The sequence below is a fragment of the Centroberyx affinis genome, unplaced genomic scaffold, assembly GCF_046629955.1.
Source record: "Centroberyx affinis isolate AG114_WGS23_722 - 3 ecotype Tasmania unplaced genomic scaffold, CSIRO-AGI_Caff_v1 ptg000460l_1, whole genome shotgun sequence".
NCBI classification, from domain to species: domain Eukaryota; kingdom Metazoa; phylum Chordata; class Actinopteri; order Beryciformes; family Berycidae; genus Centroberyx; species Centroberyx affinis.
In genome coordinates, this window is record NW_027279120.1 from 65221 (window position 1) to 80000 (window position 14780).

At 43.8% G+C, this 14780-nt stretch overlaps 2 protein-coding genes across 3 annotated transcripts in view; both read left to right on the forward strand.

Annotated features, from left to right (window-relative positions):
• Positions 1 to 568: 568 nt before the first annotated feature.
• ccdc87 (coiled-coil domain containing 87) lies at positions 569 to 9744 on the forward strand. The gene is made up of 18 exons (XM_071517114.1): positions 569 to 755; positions 1039 to 1184; positions 1264 to 1514; positions 2173 to 2356; positions 2921 to 3001; positions 3088 to 3248; positions 3607 to 3727; positions 3971 to 4276; positions 4640 to 4756; positions 4882 to 5016; positions 5089 to 5211; positions 5447 to 5556; positions 5994 to 6120; positions 6426 to 6449; positions 6771 to 6911; positions 7712 to 7826; positions 8451 to 8593; positions 9493 to 9744. The coding sequence occupies exons 1-18, from the start codon at positions 569 to 571 to the stop codon at positions 9742 to 9744; spliced, it is 2724 nt and encodes a 907-aa protein (XP_071373215.1).
• A 1034-nt stretch (positions 9745 to 10778) lies between these two features.
• Positions 10779 to 14780, forward strand: part of apaf1 (apoptotic peptidase activating factor 1) — a 66564-nt gene continuing 62562 nt past the window's right edge. For both annotated transcript variants that reach the window (XM_071517121.1, XM_071517122.1), the window contains exons 1-5: positions 10779 to 10913; positions 11564 to 11796; positions 12781 to 12970; positions 13581 to 13778; positions 14532 to 14721. In XM_071517121.1, coding sequence (XP_071373222.1) covers positions 11653 to 11796; positions 12781 to 12970; positions 13581 to 13778; positions 14532 to 14721 — 722 coding nt within the window. In that variant the 5' untranslated portion in view covers positions 10779 to 10913; positions 11564 to 11652. The remainder of the gene's footprint in view (positions 10914 to 11563; positions 11797 to 12780; positions 12971 to 13580; positions 13779 to 14531; positions 14722 to 14780) is intronic.

Sequence of the window (14780 nt, forward strand, 5' to 3'; positions counted from 1 at the left end):
GGGATTGCAAAATGACTTATATGAAATATAATCGTTAATTTTGTTTGTTTAATTTGAAATAAATATCCAATTCCGTGTACTTGACTATTTCCTTGTTGACATAAGAAAAAAACTGACGTGAAAGGTATTTTCAAGTAAGAAGCTCGTACCCCTTTCCTATATAGACATGAATGCAGCATAATTTTCGACCAAAAACACTTGAATACTCGGAACTAGGAGCATACGAGCAGTACTTGAAGGCATCTGTCTGAAGGAATGCGTTTCCAAGCAACGCGTCGCCGTTGGAGGGATCGGGGCTGCAATCTCATGAAAGTCATAATAGTTTCTGGATATGTTCTACGAAAGGCACGTTTTATTCATTTTTTATATGCAAGGTTTGCTTCAATAATGTTACTGTTTAAGTCAAGTGTTTCATATAGCTTATCACTTACCGGAATAGCTAATGTAAGAAACCTAGCTTAAGTTGAAGTTGACAACACTGCAGTGAAAGTGTAAAAACACTCCGAGCAACTTTAGAGCTTGTGTGTGCTCATTGCCATATAGGTGAGTGAAAGGTGGGCTTCCCAGAATGATAGTGGGTGGCCAGTCGTCCCGGCTGGCTGAAGGCCAGAGGAGCCTAGCAGAGGATCAGGACCAGCTCCTGTCCCAGTCCCATTTGGTGGCCTGCAGTCAAGATATCCACCACCACACATACCATGATGTCCTTAATCTCCTCAGCTTCCACCAACAGCCCAGCAGCATCCCAGAGAAGACAGGTACAACCTTTCTGTTACTTACTGAAAAGAGACTCCCACAGACTTAGATCAATGCAGATCTTGAACTTGAACAATGTAAATTTCTTTCATGTGTATCTGAGTGCTAGTCTGCCTTAAAATCCCATTTTAGCCCAAAATAAAAACAGTGCTGTTTGAGATTTTACACCCAAATAAGCTTTTAATAGTAATGCTGAGTTCTGAACCAGAAAATTTCCAGCCATTAGGCCAGTGTGAAAAAACACTTAATCTAAATTATTCTGTTCTATTCTATGCTATTTGCCAGCAGCGGAGAGCCAGATGGAGCGTCCTGTGGCTGAAAGGCTCATCACCTTCCCAGCTTCCCTGGCTGACTTCTGTCAGCAGCTCCAACACAGGATCAGGGAGCAGTCAGCCATACACAGCACAGCAGCCGAGGACGAACGAGTGCTGGTGGGTCTCTCTCTCTCTCTCTCTCTCTCTCAAACACACACACTCTTCATCCCCCTCTTGTTTGCCCCCCCCCCCCCAGTCATCAGTGCTGACCTCGGAGCTGGGTCTAATCTGGCAGGCCCTGCGGGAGAAAAGGCCTGACCCGACGCTGACCCCGGCTGAGAACCGGGAGCTGCGGAGCCGGATGGCGGGTGAGGTGCTGCGGCTCTGCCAGCAGCTCTACCTCAGCTACCTCCCCCTGCTGGACACGCTGCGCCGGCGCGCCGTGTTCTCCCAAGAGGTCAACCGCAGCCGGCTGGGGGCCCGGCTGGCCCGGGACTGCACCAGCCAGTGAGTGGAGGGGATCCTGGTCTGTCCTTACACTCAACAGGACTGACTTGGTTAAATAAAGGGGAGGTGGTGTTTCAGGGTTTGATGGAATTTCAAGTTTTTTGCCAATTTATTTCTATTTGAGAGTCCCTGTTTTCCAACCTTTTCCTGATTTTGTGTTTCCCTGACCACATCCCTGAAACATGTTTAGATGAAGTGTGTGTGCGTGCGCGTGCGTGTGTGTGTGTGAGCAGTGTCAAGCCAGCCAGAATAGAAAATAGGACATCCAGTCAAATTTTCCAAATAAACCCTCATTGGTGATCATACTGCATGTTGCAATTTTTTTTGAGTAATACAAAGAACCAAAGTGAAAATAAGGAATACATTTAAGGAGGAACCTGAAGCTATAGAAGACGCAAATAGCCTTTACACTGCACATATTCATAGCCATATAGGCCTCTTTAAGATTTCATATACGTATATAGGGCTGCCAAAAATTAACCAAAAAAGAGTCAGAAAAACCCATGTGCATGGGAAGCTTTGCTATTTTAAGTTAAAGACTGAAAAAGATTTCTATCAACACAAAATCAATTCATCACTCGCTGCTCACTCTGAAACACTTAATTTCTGTTTTGCAATCTGGCCCTGAGAATGAAATATTTTCTTTTCCTCCTTTCAGGTTGAACATTCATTCTATCCGACGCACCATAGCGGCGAGGATCAAGGCCAGGCGGAGGACGGAGTTGAAAGCAGAGTGGTGCAGTGAGGTGAACAGCCTGAAAGGGGAAGTTACTCTGCAGACCAAGGCTCTGAACAGGAAGACTGACAGCCCCAACACCACTCTAGACAGAGCAATACAAGAGGTAGAGAGAACAGAAATATATACAGGTCTAGAGAATATAGACCTGTATATATACTGTATACCTGAATGTAACAGTAGAAGACTGTGGTTGTACTGGGCAGCTTGTTGGTATCATTGTGTCATCATCATCATATCATTGTGTGACGAACAAAACATTTGGGTCCTCTGTAACTTGGCAAAATTCACTCAAGTGTTTGTAGCATTTTATGCTGCATTATCCCCTCTCTCTCTTGTCTTTCCTGCCTGGTTGGTCTTCCTCAGATGACAGAGAGTATGGGGGAGTTGGACCTGGAGCGAGTCTATCACCTGATGCCTTGCCAGCTATACAGCATACCCAGCGATGTAGAGACACAAACACACTGTAAGGGAACAGAGAAGATAGTGACAAATATATGCTCTTTTACTTACTTTTCTTTTTCTTCTTTCTCTTTGCCTCCTTCTCTCGGTCTCCCTCGCTCTTTGAAATGATCGATAGGTAGATTGTTGAAGACACCATCTTGTGTGTGTTTGTGTGTGTGTGTGTGTGTGTGTGTGTGTGTGTGTGTGTGTGCTCTTAGATGCACAGCATGTCGCCTCACCCACAAGAATTTCATCCAGATCAGACAAGGATTTGCAGATTTGGCACCGACACTACAGTAGACTGAAGGTATCATAGGATAATTCATCTATCACACACAAGTCAGTATGGCAAGGTTAAGAAGTTTGAATGCAGCTGTTTTTTTTTCCTGTAAGGGTTGTAATTCCATGCCGGACCTGCAGAGGGAGACTCTCATGCATGAACTGGAGACGGAGCCTCTGCCACCCAAACGGCCGTCTCCTGTGGTGCTGCTTCGCCACACTGAGTCTGACTCCACCCACGACACACCTCTAGACCCTGCTGAAGACCTGCACAGGTCTGAGTGTGAATGATTGATTCATTGATGATTGATTGATTTTATTTTATGTCATAAACTCAAGGCACCCAACTCACAGACACATCCACACATCATGTTGCCATATGTATAACAAACATATTCATAAAAAAATTCAGTATTTCACAAAGTACATTTCTGTTTTTCCCAGGCTTTACAGATCAAATTTGCCTCATAGAATGCGTGTTTTCTGTCATAATTGTCTAACCAAAAGAAACAGAGAGCAGAGATAGAAGTGATTTTCTCACATAATTCTAGCTTATCATACAGTATAATGCGATGTAAAGACAATAGACAAGTGTGTGTGTGTGTGTGTGTGTGTGTGTGTGTGTGTGTTTAGGTTAGTTCAGGACAGACTGCTTGAGGCAGTGATCGACCCTGAGGCAGATTCTGATCCGCTGCTCAGTGCCATGTCCTGGAATGCCTCCTCCAACCTGCAGCGGCTCCAAGAGAGGCTGCAGGTAGACACACACACACACACACACACACACACACACACACACACACACACACACATACACACACACACACAATGGATAGACCTTAAAAGTGTGGTCTGCAGACACACATACAGCAGACAGAAAGGCATGCACATCTACAGTACAATTTCACATATGCAAACACATGCACACACACACTACTTGTCTCTTATCCACACTTTCTGTCCACACACACTCTCTCAAATCTCCCCAACGACTCACTAGAAGCTGGAGGAAGAGGAGGAGAGGAGGAAAGCCAGGAGGAGGGTGTTGTTGCCGGAGCCGGAGCCATTCCTCCAAGAGGACGTGGTGACCGTGACCCTCCCCCTGCCCCGCTCTCCACCCCAGATCCAGGCTTTGCCCCGGGCCGAGCACCGGACCCCATACCAGGGACGGACTCAGACCGGGGTCAAAGGTCAGCCCCGGGTCATGGTGGCTCGCTTGGCAGCACCCAGGATCCCCCGCCCTGTCCTCCCCGAGACCATTGACATATGCATGCACCCTCCCGTCTATAATCACCTCAATGATGAGGTGGGTGTAGAAGGGAGGGAGGGAGGAAAATTATACTGAAGTCTTAAAATTTCTTGAGTTTGTTTATCTAAATTCAAGGCCTCTTAAAATTCTTGAGTACTGTTAAATACCACCTTAAAGCTTTAAATTCAGTTTTAAGTGTCTTAAAGATGTTGCATTTTCTCAGGGCAGAGAAATGTCTTAGAGAGAAATCAAAAAGCCTAGTCACGCATATGTATACTCAGATAGGACTACTTTATTCTAACTGGCATTAAAAAGATCTTAAAAAGTCTTATGTTTAACTTAAACTGTAACACCTACTGGGACTCCTCCTGGGTGTGAGAATAACTTCATCACATGCTTTGATGTTTTAATGATCAACAGATTTCGCCATCCACAGTGAAATGGCTGGACCGTAACATTTCTGAAGGAGAGGAAATAAAGGAGGTGTACCTTGAGCTGTCCAAAACCATCTCACACCAATACCTCCAGTTTGACGAGGTGAGAAGCCTGCATGGACAGGTCGCTCATGTGGACAGGCGAAATGACATCTGGGGAGTGCGAGGTGAGTAATATAACACGGGTAAGAAATGAAGAAGGTGTTTTTGCACCGTCTGTGTGTGTAGGATCCACTTTTTGAGCCAGCGTTGACCGACTCCAAGACAAGATGTAGCATGAGGAACCAGGAGAAGCTTCTCAACCCTGAGCTGAAAGCACTCCACCCCTTGTCCCACAGGTATTCCGGTTTTAACAACCAAGCAGTCCTTTTTGCCTCCAGTATCACCACTTTGCTCATCCTTGTGTCTCTGTGTGTGTATATGTGTGTATGTGAGAAAAGGAAGAGGTGTGCGATCTCGACAGACCATAAGAAACCTGAGGACCAGAGCGCACATGCCTGCACTGCTGGGAAATCCAACCTCTCTTTTGAGGACTACCTCCAATACATTTCAAATCAGGTGTGTGTGTTTTCTCAGCACGTGCTTGTTTTGGTGTGTGCTGTGTGTGTTTCCTTTGGGATTTTTTGTAGTTGTGGGGGTGGGGATAATTTTGGTTATGGGAATATGCGGTTCCCAATGCTGATGATGATGCAGGATTCTACTTAGTCCATGTTAAACGGGTCTGATCTTGATCCAATATTGTGTGACTGGCTGGTGTACTGATTTTTCTGTGCATGCATGTGCGTGTGTTTAGGAAACAGACTACCTGAGCACCATCTTCCACCTTTACAATAGCAGTGATAGCGACAATGAAGAAGATGAGAAGATGAAGCAGCTCCAGCAGCGTCGGGAAGAGAAGTTAAAGTTTGTCACATATTTTCTCCATCGTCAGTCTCTCTTCTCCACCACAGCTAGTGTGCCGTAACAGACCTGCGACAAATACTTGTAATATTTATTTTTCTTTTGAAACCTTATGAGTACCAGATGGGTGGGGCTTGCCACACAATGTGTACCAGAAAGTTTCGACAATCCCAGAAAGTATTGAAAAGCCACTTTGGTATACTTTGATGTGACTGAAAACACATCCGATAGCTGAATTGTCCTGTTGCCATAAACTCCACCCATGTGGCACTCCAAGTAGGTTAAAAGAAACACCTAAGACTTAAACATAGTATGATCGCAGTTATGAGGTTTTTTAACACTGTAAATGTGTGTATGTATATGAATGTTACAGTAATTGTGTGTGTGTATACATGCATACTACAGACCATTTACACACGCTTCTCTGTGTGTGACTGCAGACGTCGGAGGGAGAAGATGGAGGCTCTGAAGAGGAAGAAGCAGGAGTATGTGACGGGAATGTGGAACGTCAACAGCGTCCTGCTCGGAGGACTGTGGAAGGATCCCACACTGGAGGGTAGAAACGCTGTAGAGCTGGAACAGATATGCTGTCAGTGGTGATCTAGCCATCTCTTGTACTGCAGAGGTCATTTGGTATGCCAAACATGGCTGGATTTTGATATTCTTGCCAGGTCAATATTATGCCAATTATGTTGTAGTCATTTTCTAGAAACAAGTGTCAATACAATATCATGAAACAAGTTCAAGTAAGGCACACCACTACAAGTGAAATGATCTCACCCCATTTTTTCACTTATGAGCATAAAATAAGGTTTTAGACTCAATGCTGGATCAGGTTGCAGTGTGTTTTATGTGTTTGTTTTTTTTTAGAGGAGGAAGAAAGCCCAGAAGAGGGAGTAACACCTGGTGACCAACAGGTGCAGTGTGTGTGCGTGTGTGTGTGTGTGTGTGTGTGTGTGACAGACCTGGGAGTGCGGTGACTGCAGAGGCTGTCTATGTGCCTGTGTGTGTCTGTGCTTGTCATTGTGTGTATGTTTGCTCACATGTTCGTACATTTCCATTTCCCATTTCCATTTTAGCCTGTTATCTTGATGCTCTTATCCACAGTGACGTACACTGAGTGCAACACTAGAATAAGCTTAAATTCCTAGATCGCCAACAGTACAGACAACCGACAGTAATGTCTCCCTCTGTGGCAGGTGGGGCAGAAGGGGAAGGACAGCAGCGGGCCTGTGGAGGGTGAGCAGATCCAGAGCAGGCTGGAGAGGATCTGGACCGTCCTCTGTCTGCCTGAGGCCCACAGAGTGGACATGGCCATCAAATACAGCTCCCACACATACAGAAACCAGCTGGAGGAGGTACAGTAGGCTGGTGGACGGATGCAAGGTGCACGGGAATACATCCAGTGCATGCTTCCCCAAGAACACTAACATGTTTCTAGTGCAGTGGAAATGTTCTGTTATGTCTGTGTGTGTTCTGTGAGACCACAATTTTTTTTTGTTTTCAATAAAAGTTCAGGTCAGTCAGACAGGGGTTTTCTACAGAGAATGTATTTTTCTCAAATGAATAAAACGAAGTGAAGGTTGCAGTATTGTGCAAATTTGACGCTGAATCTTCACAGCTGCAGATTTTCACCTCCCACAATCCTCTTTGCTTATTCAGATTCAAATAACTAGACATCTGTGCCACATAGCTGGGAACCTGGGAACAAATGGGAAGGGGAGAAGCATTTTAGTGGCTTAGGACAAATGGAGTTGAATGGTCATGACTGGAAAGATTAATTGTAACATTTCCAGTTGCGTCCACACACACACACACACACACACATACACATTCCCTCCAGGGAGCTACCAAGTACAACCACAATTTTACTGTTTGCTACCAAGCAGCTCCCCTGGAGTAGTTGGAGGTTCACTGCTTGCTCATAGACTGAGTTTCATTCACTTTCTCCACACACCTTCTGGCCAAAAGTCCAGCTCTCTTAACCTTTTCTTCGCCCCCTACTGCAGTCTTCAGGCTTATTTTTGGGGGTAAATTAGTCATAAATTGGATTTAAATTGGCATTGAAAAGGTTTTAGAAAATCTTAAATTTAACTTGAAGAAATCTGTAGTAACTAAGTGTGTGTGTGTGTGTGTGTGTGTGTGTGTGTGTGTGTAGGCCACAGCAGCCTGGGAGTGCGCTGCCTATCTGATCCAGCAGAGGGAAAGGCTGATGGCTCGTCTGGAGCTGTTTGAGACAGAAGCTTCTGACCCCAGCAGATTCTTTCAGCGTGGTACGCTCACGCTGCAGATGTGCACATGGAGCGTTGGCACTAGTAAAGTGGAAAAAACAAAATTTTTGGTTTCTGCTAGCCTGTCAGTGTCACTGTGTAGCAAGGCAAAATCAGAAGTCGTTTAGGACAGCTAGCATGGCCAGTAATTACACTTGTCTTTCTGAATGGCTGTTGACAATCTGACATTAATTATTATAAATATTTAGCAGTGACAGTGAAGTATGCTTTTCTCATCATTCCCAGGATACTGACAGGTTGACAAAAACAAAATCAATGTTTCATTCAGACAAACTAATGATCTAAGAATATAATGTATTTGTCTCTTAGGAACCAATGTTGAATGCCCTGCTCATCCATATGTATGTATCTGTCAGTCTGGAGACACATGATTATCACTATTTGACAGCTTTCGTCCTTTGCAGGGTTTTCATTTATTCTCATAGGCTGCAGAAAAGTTCACACTTCACTCCACTCCACTATTTAACATAACTCCCTACATATTCTTCTTGAAGAATTATGTCATAGTCTCTCTCTCTGGACTGTGGATCTTCCTTCTGTCTTTCATTTCGACCTTCTTCCTCTCTCTCCCTCCCTCCCTCCCTCCCTCATCCCATCTCTCCCCAGGCTACAAAGGCTCCTCCGCAGCCAGGATGGAGGAGTCGAGGAAGAGGAGTGAGCTGGACTCTCAGATCTCCTCTCTGGAGAAGAGGCTGTCCAAGATTATCAACGACATCGCACAGCGCTTCCATGACACAGTTTCATACAAAGTGAGTGGCCAGTCCCGTCGGCAACACTCTGCTGACCGTATGGATCCGCTCTGTTGAGCAGCCCATATGTTATCATAAGAATAGAAACATTTGTGTAACATGGACTTTGATTAGACATACATGAGGGGAAAAGACATGTGCTAACATGGATTGCTGCCTTAACGTTCTTATCTTTTAACAAAAAGAAGGTTGACTGAGACGTAACACAGCAGGGTGTCTGCTGGTCTCTAAAAGGTCTTAAATGCTTTAAGTCACAATGAAACAGCATTTGGAAAGTATCTTGCTTCCTTAATTTGATATAGTTCCTGTTGAAACAGGATATTGCTGCAGGACGTAACACAAGGAGAGATCATTCAAAGTGTAAACAAATGGGATATCAGTTAGGAAGGTAAAGGTTTTATTTGCTAAGGTGGGCAGAAAATCTATGATGGTTTTATTGGTTAGAATATGTATTTATATTCGATAGATTATGTATTTAGATTAGATAGATTAAAGATTTTCCAGGAAGTAAAAGTAATTTAGATACAAAAATACAACAAAATAAAATGTTGTAAACTTTTTGGTATTTATTATTAAGTAAAGGAAAATTGGCAAACAATGTGAAAAGTCATTTTTCCTTTTGTTGTGACTTTAAATGTTGCATTTGAGTCTTCAATACAGATTCAGAGGTCTTAATGATGTCACCTTTTCTAGTCTAGTCTCTTAAATTTTAAGTGAATTTGAATAAAAAAGGTCTTAAGGCTACAGATTTTCACACCTGAGGACTGGCCAATATAACCTCAGTCTTCTGTTGGCCACAGAGCAGCTCCACTGGAGCAGTCAAGCGTTATTTTGTCATCCAAACTACAGAGGGATCAATACACCAGTTTTCTTTACAGGGGTTGTGTTTCTCCTCACAGGGCAGGCCGTATGGGGACAAGATGCGTTGCGATCGGTCTGAAATGCTCTACTGGCTGCAGCAGGAGAGGCGGGTGCAGAATCTGGAGAAGACTGTGAAGGGGAGGGTGTCCCTCTCACCCAGACTGCCCCCTCTGCAGCCCCGCCACCGGGACGGCTCTCTGCCTTCACCCAGCCTGTGTACACAGCAACAGATCACCGCTCCTAATGAGCTTAATATATGCGGCATTTCCTTACAAGCTACCAGTAAATGACGGACACTGTATTGAACTGTGTACTTTATATGCTGATACATAATATCAAAGCAGCACTTCATAAAAGGGATTGTTTCTGTCTTTACAAGGAACAAATAGAGAGCTGCATTTTGAAATGAGTCACTTGCAAATTACATTTGCAAAAGCATTTGTAACACCTATCAGAACATGGCTGTTGGCATGAACATACCTCAGAAGGCACCATTAAAATGTACTTTTTAATGAAATATTGACCAATGCATTTCAGGGAGCTACTATTTTTCAAAATGGATGCACTTTGGCAAGCACTTCATTTATATTCTTTATGCTCTGCTGTCTGCCTCTAATCAGCATTGCTTTGCAGGTCAGACACCGAACAGGTTGTTTTCACTGTATTACAGATCTATTTGTGGCTACTTGTAAGTGCATTATCACTGCATCAGTACAGTGTGGAATAAACAACATGCTGACATCTCTAGCTGTCACTAGGCAGTATTGCTACCTTCACAAGCTGTAGGAAATATTGCAATTTCGAGGTGAGCGCACATGAACGACGCAATAAAGTGGAAATTTTCTGTGGTCCCCGAATTTGCCGATATGTGACGTTTATGGGGCGGAGAGCATGGGAGCTGTGTCAAGAATTTAGGGCAAAAGTGATGTACAGGACAACCTTTGGCTAAAAAAATGTAATTAATACATAATTTACATAAATAATGCGCAATTTCTTCTCTTTTTTTCTGCCGCTGCATCACAAAGTAGCTCTGTGCCGTTTGATTTCTGAAATAAAACAACCGCCACCAAAAAAAATACTCTTGTTACAGGGATAATTTTGTTATTAATTCCGACCAAAAGCGGTTGAATGTGCTGACACTTCATATTTACGAGCTGACGAGGAGTGTTGAAGGCAGCATCAGCTCCCTTTGCCCGGTTACAGTAAAGGGTGCATGAGCTCAACTTATCACGTGGTTAAAATCTTGCCACGCCATTGGCCGCTTCACACCGGGGAAGTTGTTTTTGTTGTGAATCAGGAAGCTACCTTCTTTCAAAATTGGGCGTGTAGTTTCATACAGCACAGGAAAATAAATTGTGCTTTATTCATTGAATTATTTTGACTTGGCTTTGAGTGACTTTATCTCACCGCCGTAAACAGCTCGATTAAGAACGTCCTCGTTAAAGAAAATAATATATTCGTAAGTATCTACCGTTGGTTGCTTTCTTTGTTTAATTTTCTTCTTAAAGTGAGTCAACTTGTCGAGACTAGTATTGACTTGAGGAAAGTGTGTCACTGCAGTAGGTGATAAGACAAAAGGTCGCGTTTATCGCTATACACTGTGTAAACAGAGTAAAGTTTAAGCTGAACATGCAGGATATTCACTTTCAACTCATTCATTCAGCGAACACGGGCGCTGTACAGCTGTCAAAAAGTAGCTTTGCTCATTTCTTGCTAGTAGCAGCTGTTTGGCTACACAGCAGTTTACAAATAGCATGGTGACTATTTCGAAATTTTGGCATTAGCTTGGACTGTTATTGCCATCTAGAAAGAATAAATAGATCAACCATTTATTAAATAGGTTAGTAGGCTAGCTGTAGTCATTGACTGTATTAGATTTATAAACTAAAAAAGTGTGGACGCTGCTGAATCTTACTGTGTTATTAGTTCGATGTCACATCTGTATTATGGTGCTTTGTTTCACCTTGCCCCGTTGTTTCACTTTGCCAAGGCTTCTTTGAAAAGCTTTCCTTTGATTTGACTCAAGCTTGGTGACTTTTAGAATCTCATCCTGACCATTACTTACCTGCATTCATCAAACATACTTGTATCTCTTCCAATCATTTGCAGGGCAACAGGATCCGCCTCCTGTCAATCATCACTAAACATCCCTTCTTCCTGCTTCTCCAGTGGCTGCATGATTGGTGGGTTGTGCTGCCATGGCGATGGAGGAAGGTGCACTGAGCTGTCTGCTGCGCTCTCGCACTGTGTTAGAGCAGGACATCAAGGCCTCCTACCTGATGGACCACATGATCAGTGACGGTGTGCTCACTGTGGACGAGGAGGAGAAGATCAGGAGCAAGGTGAGCCTCTGCAGCAGCTGGGAGGGTAAAGGGATTATGGAACCCAATTTATTTTTTCCCTTTTTTTCTTTTGAAGGGACAGGTAAGATGGGAGATAGAAAGGGGATGACATGCAGCAAAGTGAGCTGGAGTGGATTCACTCCCAGCAATATGTCCTGGCATTTTATCCCCAGGAGTTCAAGATGTCATGTATACAACACTCCTATTCATTTATTTTGAGAATTTCCTTCTCACCTGCTGCTCTGAAATTATTTGAGCATTTAGCTGGAACTGTTTTCCAGGGCGACTTATAATAAGTAAGCAGGTTTAGTTTCACTTCAACAGAATACTGTACATATTGGCTGTTGTGGGAAGTGAAACTGTAACCCTTAGGTTATAGGATGGTCTGTCTAACCACTAGGCCAATTTGTCTGTCTCCTCAACTCCCATCTCTTTACTTAGCTGTTCTCTGTCCTACCTGATCATTCAAGAATCACAGGAATATTTGTTTTATCTACTGTCTGGGCGCTGTGGCTCTGACCTTTGTACCCCTTACTTTTGGTTGCTTGTAACGTTGCTTATTCTTCTGTGTCAGCCATATGTAGAAAATGTCACACAGGGTTACCACTGGGCATGGAATTTGAGAAATTCTCTGGGGAAGGCAGGGAATATCAAGGAATTTTATAAGTGGGTCACTTCACAGGAATATACCAGAATTTTGTTTGCAATTTGTTTCACACATTCATTGCATGCGATGGAGGTTTTCAGCTGTTTTATACATTGTATGGCCACTTTTAAACAGCAAGAATATCTGTAGTAGAAACCAGACTGTTTATTCCTTTAGAACTTTTCTAAACTGAAAAGCCTTAGCACACCAGGAAGGACTACTATTTTAGCTCATGGTAGTACTCATTTATGCAAAGTCATGGAATTTCCAATCAGCAAACTTCAGCATGTAAAGTGAAAGTGAAGTCCTCACCTCATCACTGATGTCTCTCTCTCCAGTCCACCAGGAGGGATCAGGCTGTGGCCCTGCTGGAGCTGCTGCTGAGGAAGGACAACCGGGCTTACATCTCCTTCTACAACGCCCTGGTCAGGGAGAGCTACGGCGACTTGGCCAATCTGCTCCACAACAACCTGCCGCTCGTCTCCCCCGAGGCCCACAAGAGCTTCTCTGACGGGGGCACACCTTATGGTGAGGAGGGGGCGCCGTGGGTGTTTTGACCGGGAGTGAAAGCGAAGGTTTGGAAGGCAGTGTGTGTGGGAGTGAGTGAGCGTGGGAGAAAATGTTTTAATGTGCTGTGACTGCTGGCTGATGTAACAAGTTGGAACGGATTGGTTTTGTTGTTTTGCATGCCTGTGTGTGCTGTTTTTGTAAGACATGCATTATGCAGTGCATGACACTTAATGCAGACTCATGGGCTACCACATCAGCCAAACGGCTAATAAGAAAAAAAACTGTGACAGTCTAACATCTTAAAGCAGTAAAATTTTCTTATCAAGTGGACTCTGTGTAAATAACTTGGCTGCACTAATTTAGATTACTATGTATGACACTTTATGCATGGTGAAGATAAAACATAGAACTTATGAAGAAAACATTTTAGTATGAGAACAGGTTCAGAAAAACTTGAGTATAGAAATTTTTCTCCAATTAATGTTCCGCAGTGCTTAACCAGTAGTGGTACACTGTGACACACTTCCACACACACAGTCTGTGTATCTTAACAGTCTGATGATTGCTTTTAATCCTCCCCTCCTATCCCTCCCTCTCTCTGTCAATCCGTTTCCTGTTGGTCCCACAGTCCAGAGGGTGCTGAGCGAGGGCGGTGTGCCCCAGAGGCCTGTGGTGTTTGTCAGCAGACCGGAGCTGGTGAACCGGGTCAGGCAGAAACTCTACCGGCTCCAGAAAGAGTCCGGCTGGGTCACCGTTTTTGGCATGGCTGGCTCGGGCAAGTCTATCCTGGCTGCTGAGGCTGTCAGGGACCACGCACTCATTGAAGGTAAATAATGGGATATTTACCCGACAATCATTACAGATATAAAGGGATGGTACCATGCTCTCAGACTGACAGGGTTCCTAGACAGGTCTGTGGTCTGGAAAATTGTGGAAAGTGAATGTGATTATTTTCAGGTCTTAAAAATTTGGGGAATTGTACAACATGCCTGGAAAAGAATGGAAAATAAATGTGATAATATCCACGTCTAGAAAAGTTTTGGGAATCACATCAAGAAGTCAGGAAAACTAGGGAGAAAAAGCTGTTGTTCAATTACACATATGAATACATATTTAATGTCCTTTCACATAGTGTGATCTCTGTTGTTGGGAAAATGAATAAGTACAGAATTATATGCGCTAGACGACAGTTATATTGCCCAGTTACTATCATCATACATCATTTTGAAAACCGACCAAAATTTTTAAGCACAGTTGAAGAAATAATTTTGTTAAAAACAGATATAGAATACAACAGATATAGAATACACATATAAAAGGAAGAAAGATGGTACAAAAGATGGTGTTTACAGATTACACATTGAGTTTTATAGATCACCGATGGACTTCATTATCTTAGAAGATAGTGTTGCATTATCATAAATGATTGATACTTGTCCATATTGATCAGACTGAGCACTGTTTCTGATGCATGAGAGAGCAGTTTGAAACATGGTTGCCTAATGGTCAGCTCCCCCAAATCCACTGGTAGCTTCACTCCTCTGACCTCTGCCCTCCTCCTCCTTGACTCTATCTGCAGAGTGCTTTCCCGGAGGAGTCCACTGGCTGTCCATCGGCCAGCTGGACAAGCCAGATCTGCTGGTGAAGATCCAGTCGCTGTGTTTCCGTCTGGAGCAGAGTCAGGATCCCCAGTCCGTCCACCGGCCCCCCAGCTCCCTGGACGAGGTCAAGGAGCGCCTGCGCTTCCTCATGCTGCGCAGATATCCCAGGTGACTTAGCACATTCAGATTGATGTTTGAATTAGACTGAACATGATGTACTTTGTGCA

Bases quoted from the DNA above. Each gene is read 5' to 3' on its own strand.
- ccdc87 (XM_071517114.1), top strand. From the start codon at position 569: ATGATAGTGGGTGGCCAGTCGTCCCGGCTGGCTGAAGGCCAGAGGAGC. The intron at 3,728-3,970 runs GTAGACACACAC...ACGACTCACTAG, and splicing joins GGCTCCAAGAGAGGCTGCAG to AAGCTGGAGGAAGAGGAGGA. The intron at 5,017-5,088 runs GTCCTTTTTGCC...TGTGTATGTGAG, and splicing joins CCGGTTTTAACAACCAAGCA to AAAAGGAAGAGGTGTGCGAT.